Source organism: Rhodotorula paludigena (genome assembly GCF_050403205.1).
Source record: "Rhodotorula paludigena JCM10292 DNA, Rt_paludigena_JCM10292v1_ctg10, whole genome shotgun sequence".
Lineage (NCBI taxonomy): Eukaryota > Fungi > Basidiomycota > Microbotryomycetes > Sporidiobolales > Sporidiobolaceae > Rhodotorula > Rhodotorula paludigena.
The window spans coordinates 423,748-435,287 of record NW_027481448.1 but is presented as its reverse complement, the minus strand read 5'-3'; the positions used below and the strand labels follow the sequence as shown (position 1 = coordinate 435,287).

General features: G+C 63.6%; 5 protein-coding genes across 5 annotated transcripts; 3 read left to right on the top strand and 2 right to left on the bottom strand.

The window, feature by feature from the left end:
• Positions 1-146: 146 nt before the first annotated feature.
• JCM10292_006925 (uncharacterized protein) lies at positions 147-3,996 on the bottom strand (the record flags this gene model as incomplete). Its single annotated transcript, XM_076647723.1, has 17 exons — positions 147-634; positions 704-946; positions 1,019-1,353; positions 1,411-1,531; positions 1,593-1,719; positions 1,782-1,997; positions 2,056-2,086; positions 2,145-2,214; positions 2,329-2,486; positions 2,634-2,770; positions 2,876-2,974; positions 3,048-3,237; positions 3,363-3,382; positions 3,517-3,617; positions 3,738-3,787; positions 3,841-3,868; positions 3,936-3,996. 17 exons carry the CDS (start codon positions 3,994-3,996, stop codon positions 147-149), a joined length of 2,475 nt encoding a protein of 824 aa, XP_076506893.1.
• Positions 3,997-4,260: 264 nt separating this feature from the next.
• JCM10292_006924 (sterol methyltransferase) lies at positions 4,261-6,652 on the top strand (the record flags this gene model as incomplete). Its single annotated transcript, XM_076647722.1, has 7 exons — positions 4,261-4,385; positions 4,506-4,560; positions 5,294-5,705; positions 5,777-5,924; positions 5,983-6,064; positions 6,128-6,503; positions 6,567-6,652. The coding sequence occupies 7 exons, from the start codon at positions 4,261-4,263 to the stop codon at positions 6,650-6,652; spliced, it is 1,284 nt and encodes a 427-aa protein (XP_076506892.1).
• A 698-nt stretch (positions 6,653-7,350) lies between these two features.
• Positions 7,351-8,305, bottom strand: JAC1 (J-type chaperone JAC1; the record flags this gene model as incomplete). Its single annotated transcript, XM_076647721.1, has 3 exons — positions 7,351-7,517; positions 7,588-7,729; positions 7,826-8,305. 3 exons carry the CDS (start codon positions 8,303-8,305, stop codon positions 7,351-7,353), a joined length of 789 nt encoding a protein of 262 aa, XP_076506891.1.
• A 121-nt stretch (positions 8,306-8,426) lies between these two features.
• SDH5 (succinate dehydrogenase assembly factor SDH5) lies at positions 8,427-9,078 on the top strand (the record flags this gene model as incomplete). The annotated part of the gene is made up of 2 exons (XM_076647720.1): positions 8,427-8,855; positions 8,917-9,078. 2 exons carry the CDS (start codon positions 8,427-8,429, stop codon positions 9,076-9,078), a joined length of 591 nt encoding a protein of 196 aa, XP_076506890.1.
• Positions 9,079-10,135: 1,057 nt separating this feature from the next.
• JCM10292_006921 (uncharacterized protein) lies at positions 10,136-11,037 on the top strand (the record flags this gene model as incomplete). Its single annotated transcript, XM_076647719.1, has 5 exons — positions 10,136-10,205; positions 10,279-10,319; positions 10,422-10,470; positions 10,533-10,759; positions 10,948-11,037. 5 exons carry the CDS (start codon positions 10,136-10,138, stop codon positions 11,035-11,037), a joined length of 477 nt encoding a protein of 158 aa, XP_076506889.1.
• Positions 11,038-11,540: the final 503 nt, after the last annotated feature.

Here is an 11,540-nt window from a genome sequence, read left to right as displayed (position 1 = left end):
CAATCAACAGTCGCACCTTCTTTAATTCGACATTGCAAAAACGGGAGGACAGCGCACAACGAAAGAGAAGGGCACGACGCCTCCGGATCGCCAGCTGCTCAGACGGCACAACAACTTCTTCGATGCTTCCGATCACCTCACTCGTCTCAATAGTATCCGCCGCCGCCGCCCGAGCCCGGGTAGCCCGGGTTGTAGCCGCCGCCGCCTCCTCCGCCGCCGTGATGGCCGCGCGGCCCGCCGTGGTGACCCGGCGGGCCGTTCGTGACGTAGAACTGCGGCGGCTGGTCCTGCGCGCCATAGCCCGCGCCAGGAGGCCCGCCCGGGCCGCCGCCGTAGCTCGAAGAGTTGTAGCCATTGCCGCCGCTGTAGCCGCCCTGCGGCGGAGGAGGGGGCATGCCGTACCCGCCGGGACCGCCAGGGCCGCCGTGGTGTCCGCCACCGCCACCGTGGTGCTGGGGCGGACCGCCAAAGTCGATGTGGTGGGCAGGCGGGCCACTGCCGTAGTCCGGGCCGGACTGGTACGACGAGGGCGGCGGACCGCCCGAGTAGCCGCCCGAGTGGTGCTGCGGAGGCTGGTTGAACTGGCTAAAGTTGGGCGCGCCGCCGGGCATGGCCTGAGGAGGAGCACCCATCGCTGCAGATAAGAAGTGAGAACATGAGCTTGCGAGCGGAAGCTTTCGAAGAGGGTCGGATGGGGACGCACGGTATCCTCCCGACTGCTGCTGATAGCCCTGCTGCGGCCCACCGCCGTACCCGCCCGTGCCATCGTCAAACTCCCTCCTGCCGCCGCCGCCCCACTGGCCGCTCGTCGCCGAGTTGAACGTGTTGCTGACCGAGCTGAACTTGTTCTGCGCCTGATGGAACGTGTTCATCGCCGAGCCCGCGCCCGGAATGTGGTCCTGCGCGAACTGGCCGACACCGTGCGGCATGAGGACCGAGTTGTAGGCTGTACGCAGACGAGACATTCATCAGTCACAGATCCACACGACATCATCCGATCGAGTCAAGCAAGGCGCACAGCCGTGAGCGCCGTGACCCTCTTGGTCCGCCTCGTGGCCCTTGCGGCGGTTCTTATGGTTGCGAACGGCGTCCTTAGTCAAGCCGTTGAGGATGAACTGCTTGTCGGCGTGGCTCTGGCCGTCGATCCAGCTCTTGAGGTACGCGCCCATCTCGCGCTGGATCGGGCTCGAGTCGTCGTAGAAGAACGGGTGGTGGAACGCGGTGAGGATCTGGCGCGCGACCTCGCGCGGGTCCTGCGACGAGTCCTCCCACGCCTTGACGATGAGCTTGACGGTGTAGCTGAGGATGATGATGGCGATCTGGCCGGCGGGCTCGTTGAGGATGAGCGCGAAGCTGCAGCGTTGAGCGTTAGCTTGCCGGTCTTGCATGCGAAGAATGAGGAGGACTGACTGGTCCTTCGAGAGGAAGGAATGACTCGGGTCGCTCGCGTGCGGGTTCGTGAAGACCTCGTACTGCTCGGGGTTGTCGATGACAGCCGCCGAGCCCTGCGAGAGGACCGTGGTTGCCTGGCCTGTTCATCTCGCCACAACATCAGTGGAAATTCGCGAGGGACAGCGAAGAGCGCGACACACCCATGATGGGCTTGATCATCGGCTCAATCGTCGTAAAGACAAAGGCGTTCACCGTGTTGGTGAGCTTCTCGACGAGCGACGACAAGCCGGGGATCTTCTCGATCGTGCGCTCGATGCCCTTGACGACCTGTCGACGTGCGGAAGAGTCTGAGCAAGCGCAGGACTCGAATGGCAGGGAGGGACACGCACGTTGTCGCGGAACGTGAGCACCTTCCACAGCGTCGCGTGCAGCTCCTGCGGGCTCATCTCGTTCATCGAGCCGTTGCTCGCGCGCGTGCGGATGTCCTCGACGTCCTGCATCTCGCGCGAGAGCTCGCTGCCGCTCCCGCCGGGGAGGTCAAAGAGCATCTTGCGCAGCGTGTCGGACGTCGACGAGCCGCCGATGCCGCGGTCGGTCGAGCGGGCCTGCGGAGACGACGGGTCAGCGCTGTCCGAGAATCCTGCGAGTTCAGTGGCTTCTCACGCCGTCCATGGCCTTGGCGAGGTCCGAGACGCTGCGAGCGCGAGACTGTCAGGGTTGCGGAAGCTGAGACGCCTCGCATGGAGACACACCTGGCTTCCGAGATGTGGTCCGTCGCCTCGCCGAGGAGCGAGTGGATAAAGTCGCTGCCGCCAAAGGTGCCTAACACAGGATACAGCGTAAGTTTCTCCGTTCACTAGCGCATCCAGGCGAAGGCTTGCATCCGCCTACGCTCAAGAGCCTTCACCAGAAGCGTTCGGAGCCGAAAGAACGTACCGGTCACGAGCGGCGGGCACGGTCCAGCCGGACTCTGCACGCGGACGCCGTCGCCGACGTGGCAAAAGACGTGGTTGTACCCGAGGCGGAGCAGGCTCAGCTCGCACCAGTTCGAGTGGGCGCTAAAGTCCTCGAGCGTGTGCAGGAGCGTGCCGAGACTGCGTGCGCGAGATGCGTCAGAGGCGGAAGCGAAAAGGGCAGTAGGTCTGGCTAGGCCGGCGCGCGGAACTGGGTCCGCGTGAACAGCCTGCGACACGAAGCTGCTCTTCGCACGCTCCTCTCATCCTAAGACAGATGCCACGCACACTCGGTACGCCTCGTAGGTCACCTCTTCGCCGCCGCCGTTGCGAGCGCGGCGGCCGAGGTCGATGCAGCGGATGACGAGGTCACGCACGAGGCGCGACGACGTGTCCCAGTGGCCGTTCTCGTTGGCGATATAGTTCTGCATATCCGCATGAGATCAGCAAACTCTGACAACCTCGAGCGGAATCTGCGCCCCGATACGAGCTGCAGTGGATCGCAGGATTCGACACGATATTCAACGCACCTTCATGCCGGTGCGCGGGTCAACCTCCATCTCGATGTCCTCGACAGGCGGGCGCAGGCGCGGGTCGACACGGCGAGCGTCGCCACCAGGCTGGTCCGCCTGTAATGGCGCGCACATCCGAAGGTAGGTCAGAATCTGCACAAACCGACTCTGCAGGGGTTTCGGAACATACGGCATAGCCCTTGGGGTTGTCGATATGCTCGGTAGGGAGGTAGACGCCGAGACGCTCCTCGGTGACCTCGAACTCGCCCGTCGCGTATCCGTGCGCCAGGAAACCGAGCGCCATGATCAGGTTGAGAATCGTCTGCTTCGACAGCTTGCTGAGACCGGCAATGTCCATGGCCTGACTGTAGTCACGGAGCCTGAATGCATGGGATGCGCCGTCAGGGTGAGTAGATGTCGGAAGAGATCGAGGTCGAGCAAGAGGCGCAGATGTCATGCGTCAGTACGTGCATGCAGCTTCGAGTGAGAGCGAATAGCAGCGAACCAGTTGCCGAAGTAGACGCGCTGTACACAGTAGCGAGAGAGGTTCAGCGTCGATCCGAGACTGACATGCGTAAGAAGAGGTGAATGCCCTCCTCGGCAAGCAGTGCATCTCTAGACCGCGCCGCAAAGCAGACACTGAGGACCGAGCAGCTCACCTTGATGTCGAGACCGCCAAACTTGGAGCCGCGCCCGAGGATGCCGCCCGACTTCTTGATGAGTTCGGCGAGCGCATCCTCGATGTCGCCGTGACGGAAGGCTGCAGAGCGATCAAGCGGGTCAGCGGAGACCCGTGCACGGTCCTGGAGCTGGCATCTGCCACGCTGGCGAGCGAGGCGAGTTGACCGGCTCAAGGTGGGGCGAGCGGGACGACGCTAACCTTTGCCCTCGAGGAAGCTGTACGAGGGGATGTTGCCCGCTCCGAAGGCACTGCGGGAGTGCGTGTCAGTATCTGCGAGACTGTGAGCGGCACTGGGACGCACTAGGCCGACGGGACGAGACAGAGGATGCCTGTGCGTCACGAGCGAGGATGAGCGTGGAAGCGGGGGCGCAGGCAGCGGCAAGAGCGGGGGCGTACAGACGAGAGCGAAGAGGAGGGGCAAGGGCCCGCCCCAGGCAGAGCGGGACGAGATCGCCATCTGTGTCGCAGTGAGATGGACGTGCGAGAGGAGGAGCGGGAGGAGCGGGCGTGGGGACAAGTGTCGTGACCGGGATCTTGCGGGTCTGTGATTCGTGCTATTTGCTTCAACGCTGTCTCACAGCACAGTAGGGAATACACAGAAGGCAAAAGAGCAAAGCACGCCTCTGGAGGGTCAGCGGAATGAGGCGGTGCAGCGAGGCGGTGCAACTCTCTCGATTTCTTCACAAGTGAGACAGCTACGCGCATTACTGAAGAAGTGCAAATGGACGCAAGTAGTACACACGAGGACGCGCACTCGAGCCTGCCGCCGTCGTCGCCTCCTCTGCTCCCCGACGCCGACGACGAGCACCGCGTCTACCTCGCGCCGATCGGGCTCGACACCGTCCCGTGCGTCTACTCGGGCACCACAGACCGTCACACAGCTCGCCCTCCGCCCAGACCCGCGCGCGTGAGGCGAATTCCCTCCTCGGCGCCTTGTATGGGACTGACTCGCCTTGTCTCCCCCAGCTTCGCCTCGAGCGCCCTTTGCGACCGCTTCAGCGAGGTGCAAGAGCACGTCACAGTATGTCAGCGCGTTTGTGTCCATCTTGAGCCGTGACGAGCGAGTCCCGTTGTCGACGCTCTGCTCGTCCAGGACCTCGTCGCGACAGTCCTGCACGTTGGCGAGTCAGGAGCAGTGCTCCCCGATTCTTTCACCCTGCACAGCGCATTGCACGGCTTCTCGCTCGACTGCGGTGCGTGCCGGCTATCCCAGACTACCCTCGCTCCTCCCGTGCCCTCCCCTGACGCTCTCATGCCCGGCCATCACACTCAAACGCGCAGTGCGCCAGCCGTCTGGCCCAGTGAGCAGGCGCTGGCAGTGGTCGCGTCAAGGGCGGCCGATTTCGTGGAGCGAGGTCAAGTGGAAGGTCGTGTTCCGGTGCGAGGCGAGATGAAGCGCGTGCGTCTCGCCGAGACGACAAGTGGGCCCAGTTGACGCGTCTCTGGGTCCACAGAGGCTGTAGCTCGAGCGTGCGCCACTCAGTGCGCTCGCAGTGGGCCGACGTGGCGAATGCGAGGCCGTCAACCGAGATCGAACGATTCCCTCGTCGCCTCGCTCCGCTCGCGCCGCGTCCTGCTTGCCCTGCTCACGCTTTCCCCCGATCCCTGCTTGGCTCGTGCGCTTCCTCCGGTTCAACACCACCCTCGCACGCTCCTTCAACAGGCTTCCTCACCCTTGTACGCGTTCGCCCCTTCCCTCTCCCCTCGCTTTCTCGAGACGCGTCGCTCACGTCTCGTTCTCCCCGATCTCGCAGCCCTCCAGCATGGTCAACGCACCCGAGGTCAACGGCACGGCCAAGTCGTCGGCGCTCATCGAGCAGCGCAAGGGCGACCCGCGCAACCGCGCCGGCATCGCCAGCTACACGGCGCACTGGGACAAGTCGTCGGCCAGGGACACGGCCGAGCACACCGAGGCGCGCAAGGACAAGTACACCGACGTCGTCAACGGCTACTACGACGGCGCGACCGAGCTGTACGAGTACGGCTGGGGCGAGAGCTTCCACTTCTGCCGTTACTACAAGGGCGAGCCCTTCTACCAGGCCATCGCCCGCCACGAGCACTACCTCGCCCACATGGCCAACCTCAAGCCCGGCATGCGCGTCCTCGACGTCGGCTGTGGCGTCGGCGGCCCGGCGCGCGAGATCTCGCGCTTCTCGGACTGCGAGGGTGCGAGCGGCCCCTTTCTTCTCCCGCCTCGTCCCCGCGCGCTGACCTCGCTCGCAAACCCCGGCGCGCAGTCGTCGGCTTGAACAACAACGAGTTCCAGGTCCAGCGGGCGCGCAAGTACACGGCCAAGGCCGGCCTCTCGAACCAGGTCTCGTTCGTCAAGGGCGACTTTATGGCGCTTGCCGAGCAGTTGGGCGAGAACAGCTTTGACGCCGTCTAGTGCGTCTCTCTCCCACTCTGTCGCGCAGTGCTGGCGCTGACCAGGGTCGGACGACAGCGCGATCGAGGCGACTTGCCATGCGCCGACGTGGGAGGGTGTGTACGGTGAGATCTTCAAGGTTCTCAAGCCCGGCGGTGTCGTGCGTCCCGAATCTTCCTCTGTCCTCGCATGCTGGTGTGGCTGACGCATGACGTCCCTCCAGTTTGGCGTGTACGAATGGTGCATGACGGACCGGTTCGACCAGTCGAACCCGCGCCACAAGGAGGTGCAGCACGGCATCGAGCTCGGCAACGGCATCCCCGAGATGCGCCCGATCGCGCAGGCGCGCGACGCGCTCACCAAGGTCGGGTTCGCGATCGAGCACGAGGAGGACCTCGCCGCGCGCGACGACCCCGTCGACTGGTGGTACTCGCTCAGCGGCGACCTGAGCAAGGCGCAGACGTTCTGGGACCTCGCGACCGTGTGGCGCATGACCCACTGGGGCCGCAACCTCACCGGGTGGGGCGTCTACTGGCTCGAGAAGGTCGGTCTCGTGCCCAAGGGCACGCACGACGTGCAGGAGGCGCTCAAGGTGGCCGGTACGTTCTTTCACCCGTCACCTGAGTGTTCATGGCATGTAGCTCACTGCTTCGTCGTCGCAGCCGACTCGCTCGTCGCCGGTGCCAAGGAGGACCTCTTCACGCCCATGATGCTCTTCGTCGCGCGCAAGCCCGAATCGTCCTCTTAAGCTATGGCGCCAGCGCCGTCTCACTATGAAAAGGACACTTCCATGCCTCGTCAGCTCTCTAGAGTCGCCTTTCCGTCGCCTCTCGGTTTCTGTTTTCGTGTTCGTTTCCCCCCTCTGCTTCAACTCTTCCTTCCCTTCCTCTCTCGCAGTCTCTCTCTAGCGCGCATCCACCTGTTGCTGCATTGCAATGCAAACGGTCATAGCATCGCGGTTGACTGCGGAGAGACGAGTGCACTGTGGGAAAGGGGCAAGGACAAGCCAACGCTGGCGCCGACCTTCTCTTCCTAGCGCAATGTTTGCACCTGTCGCCTTCCCTTTGCACGCCCGATGTCCGCGCGCGAGGTTCGTAAGCAGTCGACAAGTTGGACGGCCTCCTGCCAGACAAGAAAAAGCAGAGCGAACGGCAGGCAAGCAAGGTCAAGCACGGCTAAAAAAACAAAGGCTTTTCCCCGACGGGGAATCGAACCCCGCTCGCGGCTGTGAGAGAGCCGAATCATAACCACTAGACCATCGAGGACTTGCTTGTTGTCAAGGTCAGTTTTAACAACTATAGGTCACTCGAGCAAGCCGCAGTTATCTAGATTGATCAGGGGAGACAGCATGGGAAGCCAGAGAGGTTGCTAGGCAGCGTGACTGCCCTGTCATCTCTCTCGGATGCGCAGCAGGAACCCGAGGAAGCACAAGCGCCGCCGCGCAGGTTAATGTTGCAAGTTCGGTACACCCTTTCCCGGCGCCCACTCGCGGCAGACCTGGTCGATATTGTCGAGGTACCGCAGCTCGATGACGAGGTTGCGCACGAGCTCGAGGTCGGGAGGAGAGGTTGCGAAGGCCGACGTGAGGCGCGAGACGGCTTCTGCGCGGGCGTCTGTGAAGGACGCTGGCGTCAGTATCAACTCATGCTCGTGCACAGAGGGAGGAAAGGGCGGCAGACGCACCCTTGTTCTGCTGCCGGATCCTCGCAACCTCGTCCTCCGTCTGCGCCTCCTCGAGCGCCTCGCGCGTCTCCATGATGGTCATGAGCAACTCCGGGTCCGTGACCGGGTCGGCCTCGCCGATCACAACGTCGTGCAGCGAGAGCTGCAACCGCAGAAAGGCAGGCGTCAACACGAGCCGCTTGCGTATCCGAGATGGCGGTCCGGCTGCGACACGAAGGAGGGAAGCATCGCGCCGTACCAGGTACTCGCCCCGCTCACGCTCGTTGACGAGAGCCTTGTACGCATCGTTGACCTTGCCGCTCCACGCCTTTGCCCACTCCTCAACCTCGCCCTTGCCGGAGAACATGTCGGGATGCACCTTTTGCTGCAACTGGAGGAACGAGCGCTTGAGCGCTTTCAGGTCGACGCCGAAGGTCGGCTTGAGGCCGAACAGGCTGAAGTAGGTCGTGCTGGGCGGCGGCGGCGGGAGGAGGGACGAGCAGGAGGGGCAGAGTGGTGCGAGGGCGGGCGGGATCGGGGTGCCGCAGCTCGGGCAGGCTGCGCCGGTCGTGTAGACGGACTGTGAGGCGGTCGTCGCACGTCGCAGGGTGCTGGGTGCCGGCGAGATGCGAGCGAGTGCCCGAGGTGTGGGGCGGAGGAGCCCGAGAGCATGGACGGGGACGCGGGCGGTGCCAGTCCCTGCGCAGCGCAGTGCACGTGCCGCTGTCCGTGCGAACATCTCTGCTGGACTGTGCGCTCGGCTGCGATGGCGAGAAGTCAACGGCAGGAATTGACCTCATCAGCGCCGCGGCGAACAATCTCTCTCGCTCCTCCCATCTTGGCGAAACGAGCAAAGGAAGATGCTGCGAGCTCTGTACACCCGTGCAGCTACCCGCACGGCACCCACCGCGGCTCTCCGGGCCCTGTCGACCACCTCTCCCCTCTCCCTCTCCCCCTCGGCTACGCGATGCGACAATGAGCGCACTCACCCGGCGCTCGTCAGCGACCCGCCCGTAGCCAATCCGTCGAGCGAGACCGACCCTTGGACCCTCAAGCTCCCGCCCATGCCCGAGCCTCCCAAGCTCGATCCCAGCATCCGCTCGATGGACGACCTCATCGCATCGCCGCACCCCGAGGGCCGCGATAACGAAGACACCGAGATCCTTCGCAAGCGCCTCGTGTACGAGAGCCGCAAGCGCGGCATTCTCGAGATGGACCTCATCCTCTCGACGTTCGCAAAGGACCGCCTCCCGACAATGTCCGATCGCGAGCTGCGCGAGTACGACCGCGTGCATTGCCTTCTCATACCCTGCTCGTCTACTTCCCGAGGCTGACAAGGCAACCCCGCAGTTCCTCACCTTGCCTGACTGGACCATCTTCTACTACGTGACGGGCAAGGCAGAGGCGCCCGAGCCCTGGCGCTCGTCGTCCGTCCTGAGCGAGCTCCTGCACCATTCGGCGAACGAGGGCAAGTCGGTGCGCAGGATGCCGGACCTCGAGGTCAAGCAGTAGAACGGACCCGGAGCGAGAAGTTTCGGCGCACGAACGCCTGTTGTACTCCGTCTCGTTGGCCGCGGCTCACGCTTCGTTCGTTCCGGGCTTTGCGTGACTTTCCCCGCTTCTCCTCTACGCCTCTTGCTGCCTCACTCTGGCTGTCTGCGGTGCTGCGCGTAGCTGAGTAGTGCTGAGGTGCTGCTTTTCCACCCCTATTCGCCCATCTCGCTTCTTCGCACCTCTACATGCCGGATCGCCATCAGCGGCTCTCGTACGCGAGGTCCTTTATTAATTTTCGGCCCTGAGTTGGCGATCAGGCCAAAGAGGGCCGATATTGTTGTCCGCGCATGTGCCCGGACTCTCTGAGCTGCGGCGATCTCCTCGGCGCGGGGTGCATCGCAGACCCGCACTCCGCTGCGGAGACGAACGAAGTGTATGGGCACCTCATTGTGCCAGGGCGTCGCTCGGGGGGACTGCGAGGGGGTCAATTAGGTCTCCGCGCACGGAGAATCGCGTGCAGTCGCCGAGGAGACCTCGCGGAACTTCCGACAAGAGGGTCGAGCGCGCTCCGCTGCTCGACCACTCTGGCGACCTCGTGTGATCTTGATGGACGGACTGTGAGGTGCAGTTCTGCTGGCGTCGAAGTAGACGAGCGCTTCGGAGCGACCTTCCCAAGCACGAGATGTCAAAAGTGGGAGACTGCATCTCGCGCTTGAGAGCTTGCCAGGCCGCCCGCAGGGGCCGTACACGCGTCTGACGAGCCACTCGAGCAGTTCAAGACGCGTCCAGCGAAGTTGCGGACATTCGAATGAGGTTGACTTTGCGAGCGTCCGCGTCGCTCGCGGCTCTTGCTCCTTCCTCTTCCTCGTCTCGCCGCAACTCGCTCCTGCAGCCTCAAGGTGCGCCTTAGAGCGCGCCCAGCCAGACAAGGTGTCTGCACGTGCTCGAGCTGACCCGCTCCGCCCCCCGCTTCGTCCTCTCTTCGTCATCGTCTCTTCCCCTCCGGTAACGTCTCGCCCAACTCCAGCGTCGCCTTTACAGCCTTCTCCTCGCCACCAAACTTACGACTGACAACATGGGCGCGACTGGCAGCGGCGGCAAGGGCAAGTCCGGCTCGGAGAGCAAGATCAGCATGTCGCGTTCCGGTGCGACGCTTCTGCCACTTCGTCTAACTAGGCACAGATCGGCGCCGATTCAGTTCCAAACACCGCCCTGCAGCCAAGGCGGGTCTCCAATTCCCTGTCGGCAGGATCCACAGGGTACATCTCCTCTTCGCGTCGGGTGCTTGACGGGGTGGACGTAACTTCGTCGCGCGAGTTTTCGATGCGCACGTCACTGACACGCCATCGAGCCCATCGCAGTTCCTCAAGAAGGGCCAGTACTCGAAGCGCATCGGCGCAGGCGCTCCGGGTCCGCCCTTGCTTCGCTTCTCCGTCAGCGTCGCCAGACTGACCTCGTCCGCCCGCCCGCAGTCTACCTCGCCGCGGTCCTCGAGTATCTCGTCGCTGAGATTCTCGAGCTCGCCGGGAACGCCGCGCGCGATAACAAGAAGTCGCGCATCACCCCCCGTCACCTCCAGCTCGCCATCCGCAACGACGAGGAGCTCGACAGGCTCCTTGCTTCGGGTGCGCTCGCCTTTAAGGCACTCCACCACGTGCCGAAACTTACAGGCCTGCCTGCACAGCGACGATCTCCCAGGGTGCGCCCGTCATGAGTCTTTCCGACTGAACCGAAAGCGCTGACGATTTCTCTCGCTGCGCTGTCCCAAACCATCTGCTCTGTGCCCTCTCCATCCCATCGACACACTCTAAGGCGGTGTAAGTCTGCGTGAATTCACGTCGGCCCAATCCGAAACCCTTACTGAATCGCATCCCGCACGACCCGCAGGTCCTCCCGAACATCCACTCCGAGCTCCTCCCGAAGAAGAACCCCAAGGGCTCGTTGGGCAAGAAGAAGAGCAAGGACGCCGACGATTAGGCTGCGTCCACTGTCTCGCTGAGGCCGTCACCCCTCACCACCCTTTCCTGCTTAGCTCTGCTGCCTGTCTCCCTCGTGATCGCTCGCTGTCGTAAAATGTGCCTTCGTCCCCTTGTCCGGCCTCTCTGAAGCATCCACCAGTCCTCGCACTGTTCGTGGAGCAGCACGTCGCGAGAGGCCCTCTCGATGTAAGATGGTGAAGCATGCCCTGGACGCTTGGAGGGTGCTCGCCGGAGCACGAAACAGGCCTCGCCTGCTCTGTCCGACCTGTAAGCATACAGTCAAGCGGGAGTCACTGCGCCTCCGTGCTCATGGTCCATCTCGCGGAGACAGCACGCTCGTTGACTCTCGGACCAGCGCCCGCAGGTGCGCCGCCTCGCTCTTGCGCTCGTTGCGCACAGGGACGAGAGGTTTCGACGCCTTCATCCTTCAGCAGCAGTGGGATCATCCATGAGGGGTGGAAGACACGCGTCGAAGAAGGCAGTAGTCTGGTAGACGACAGC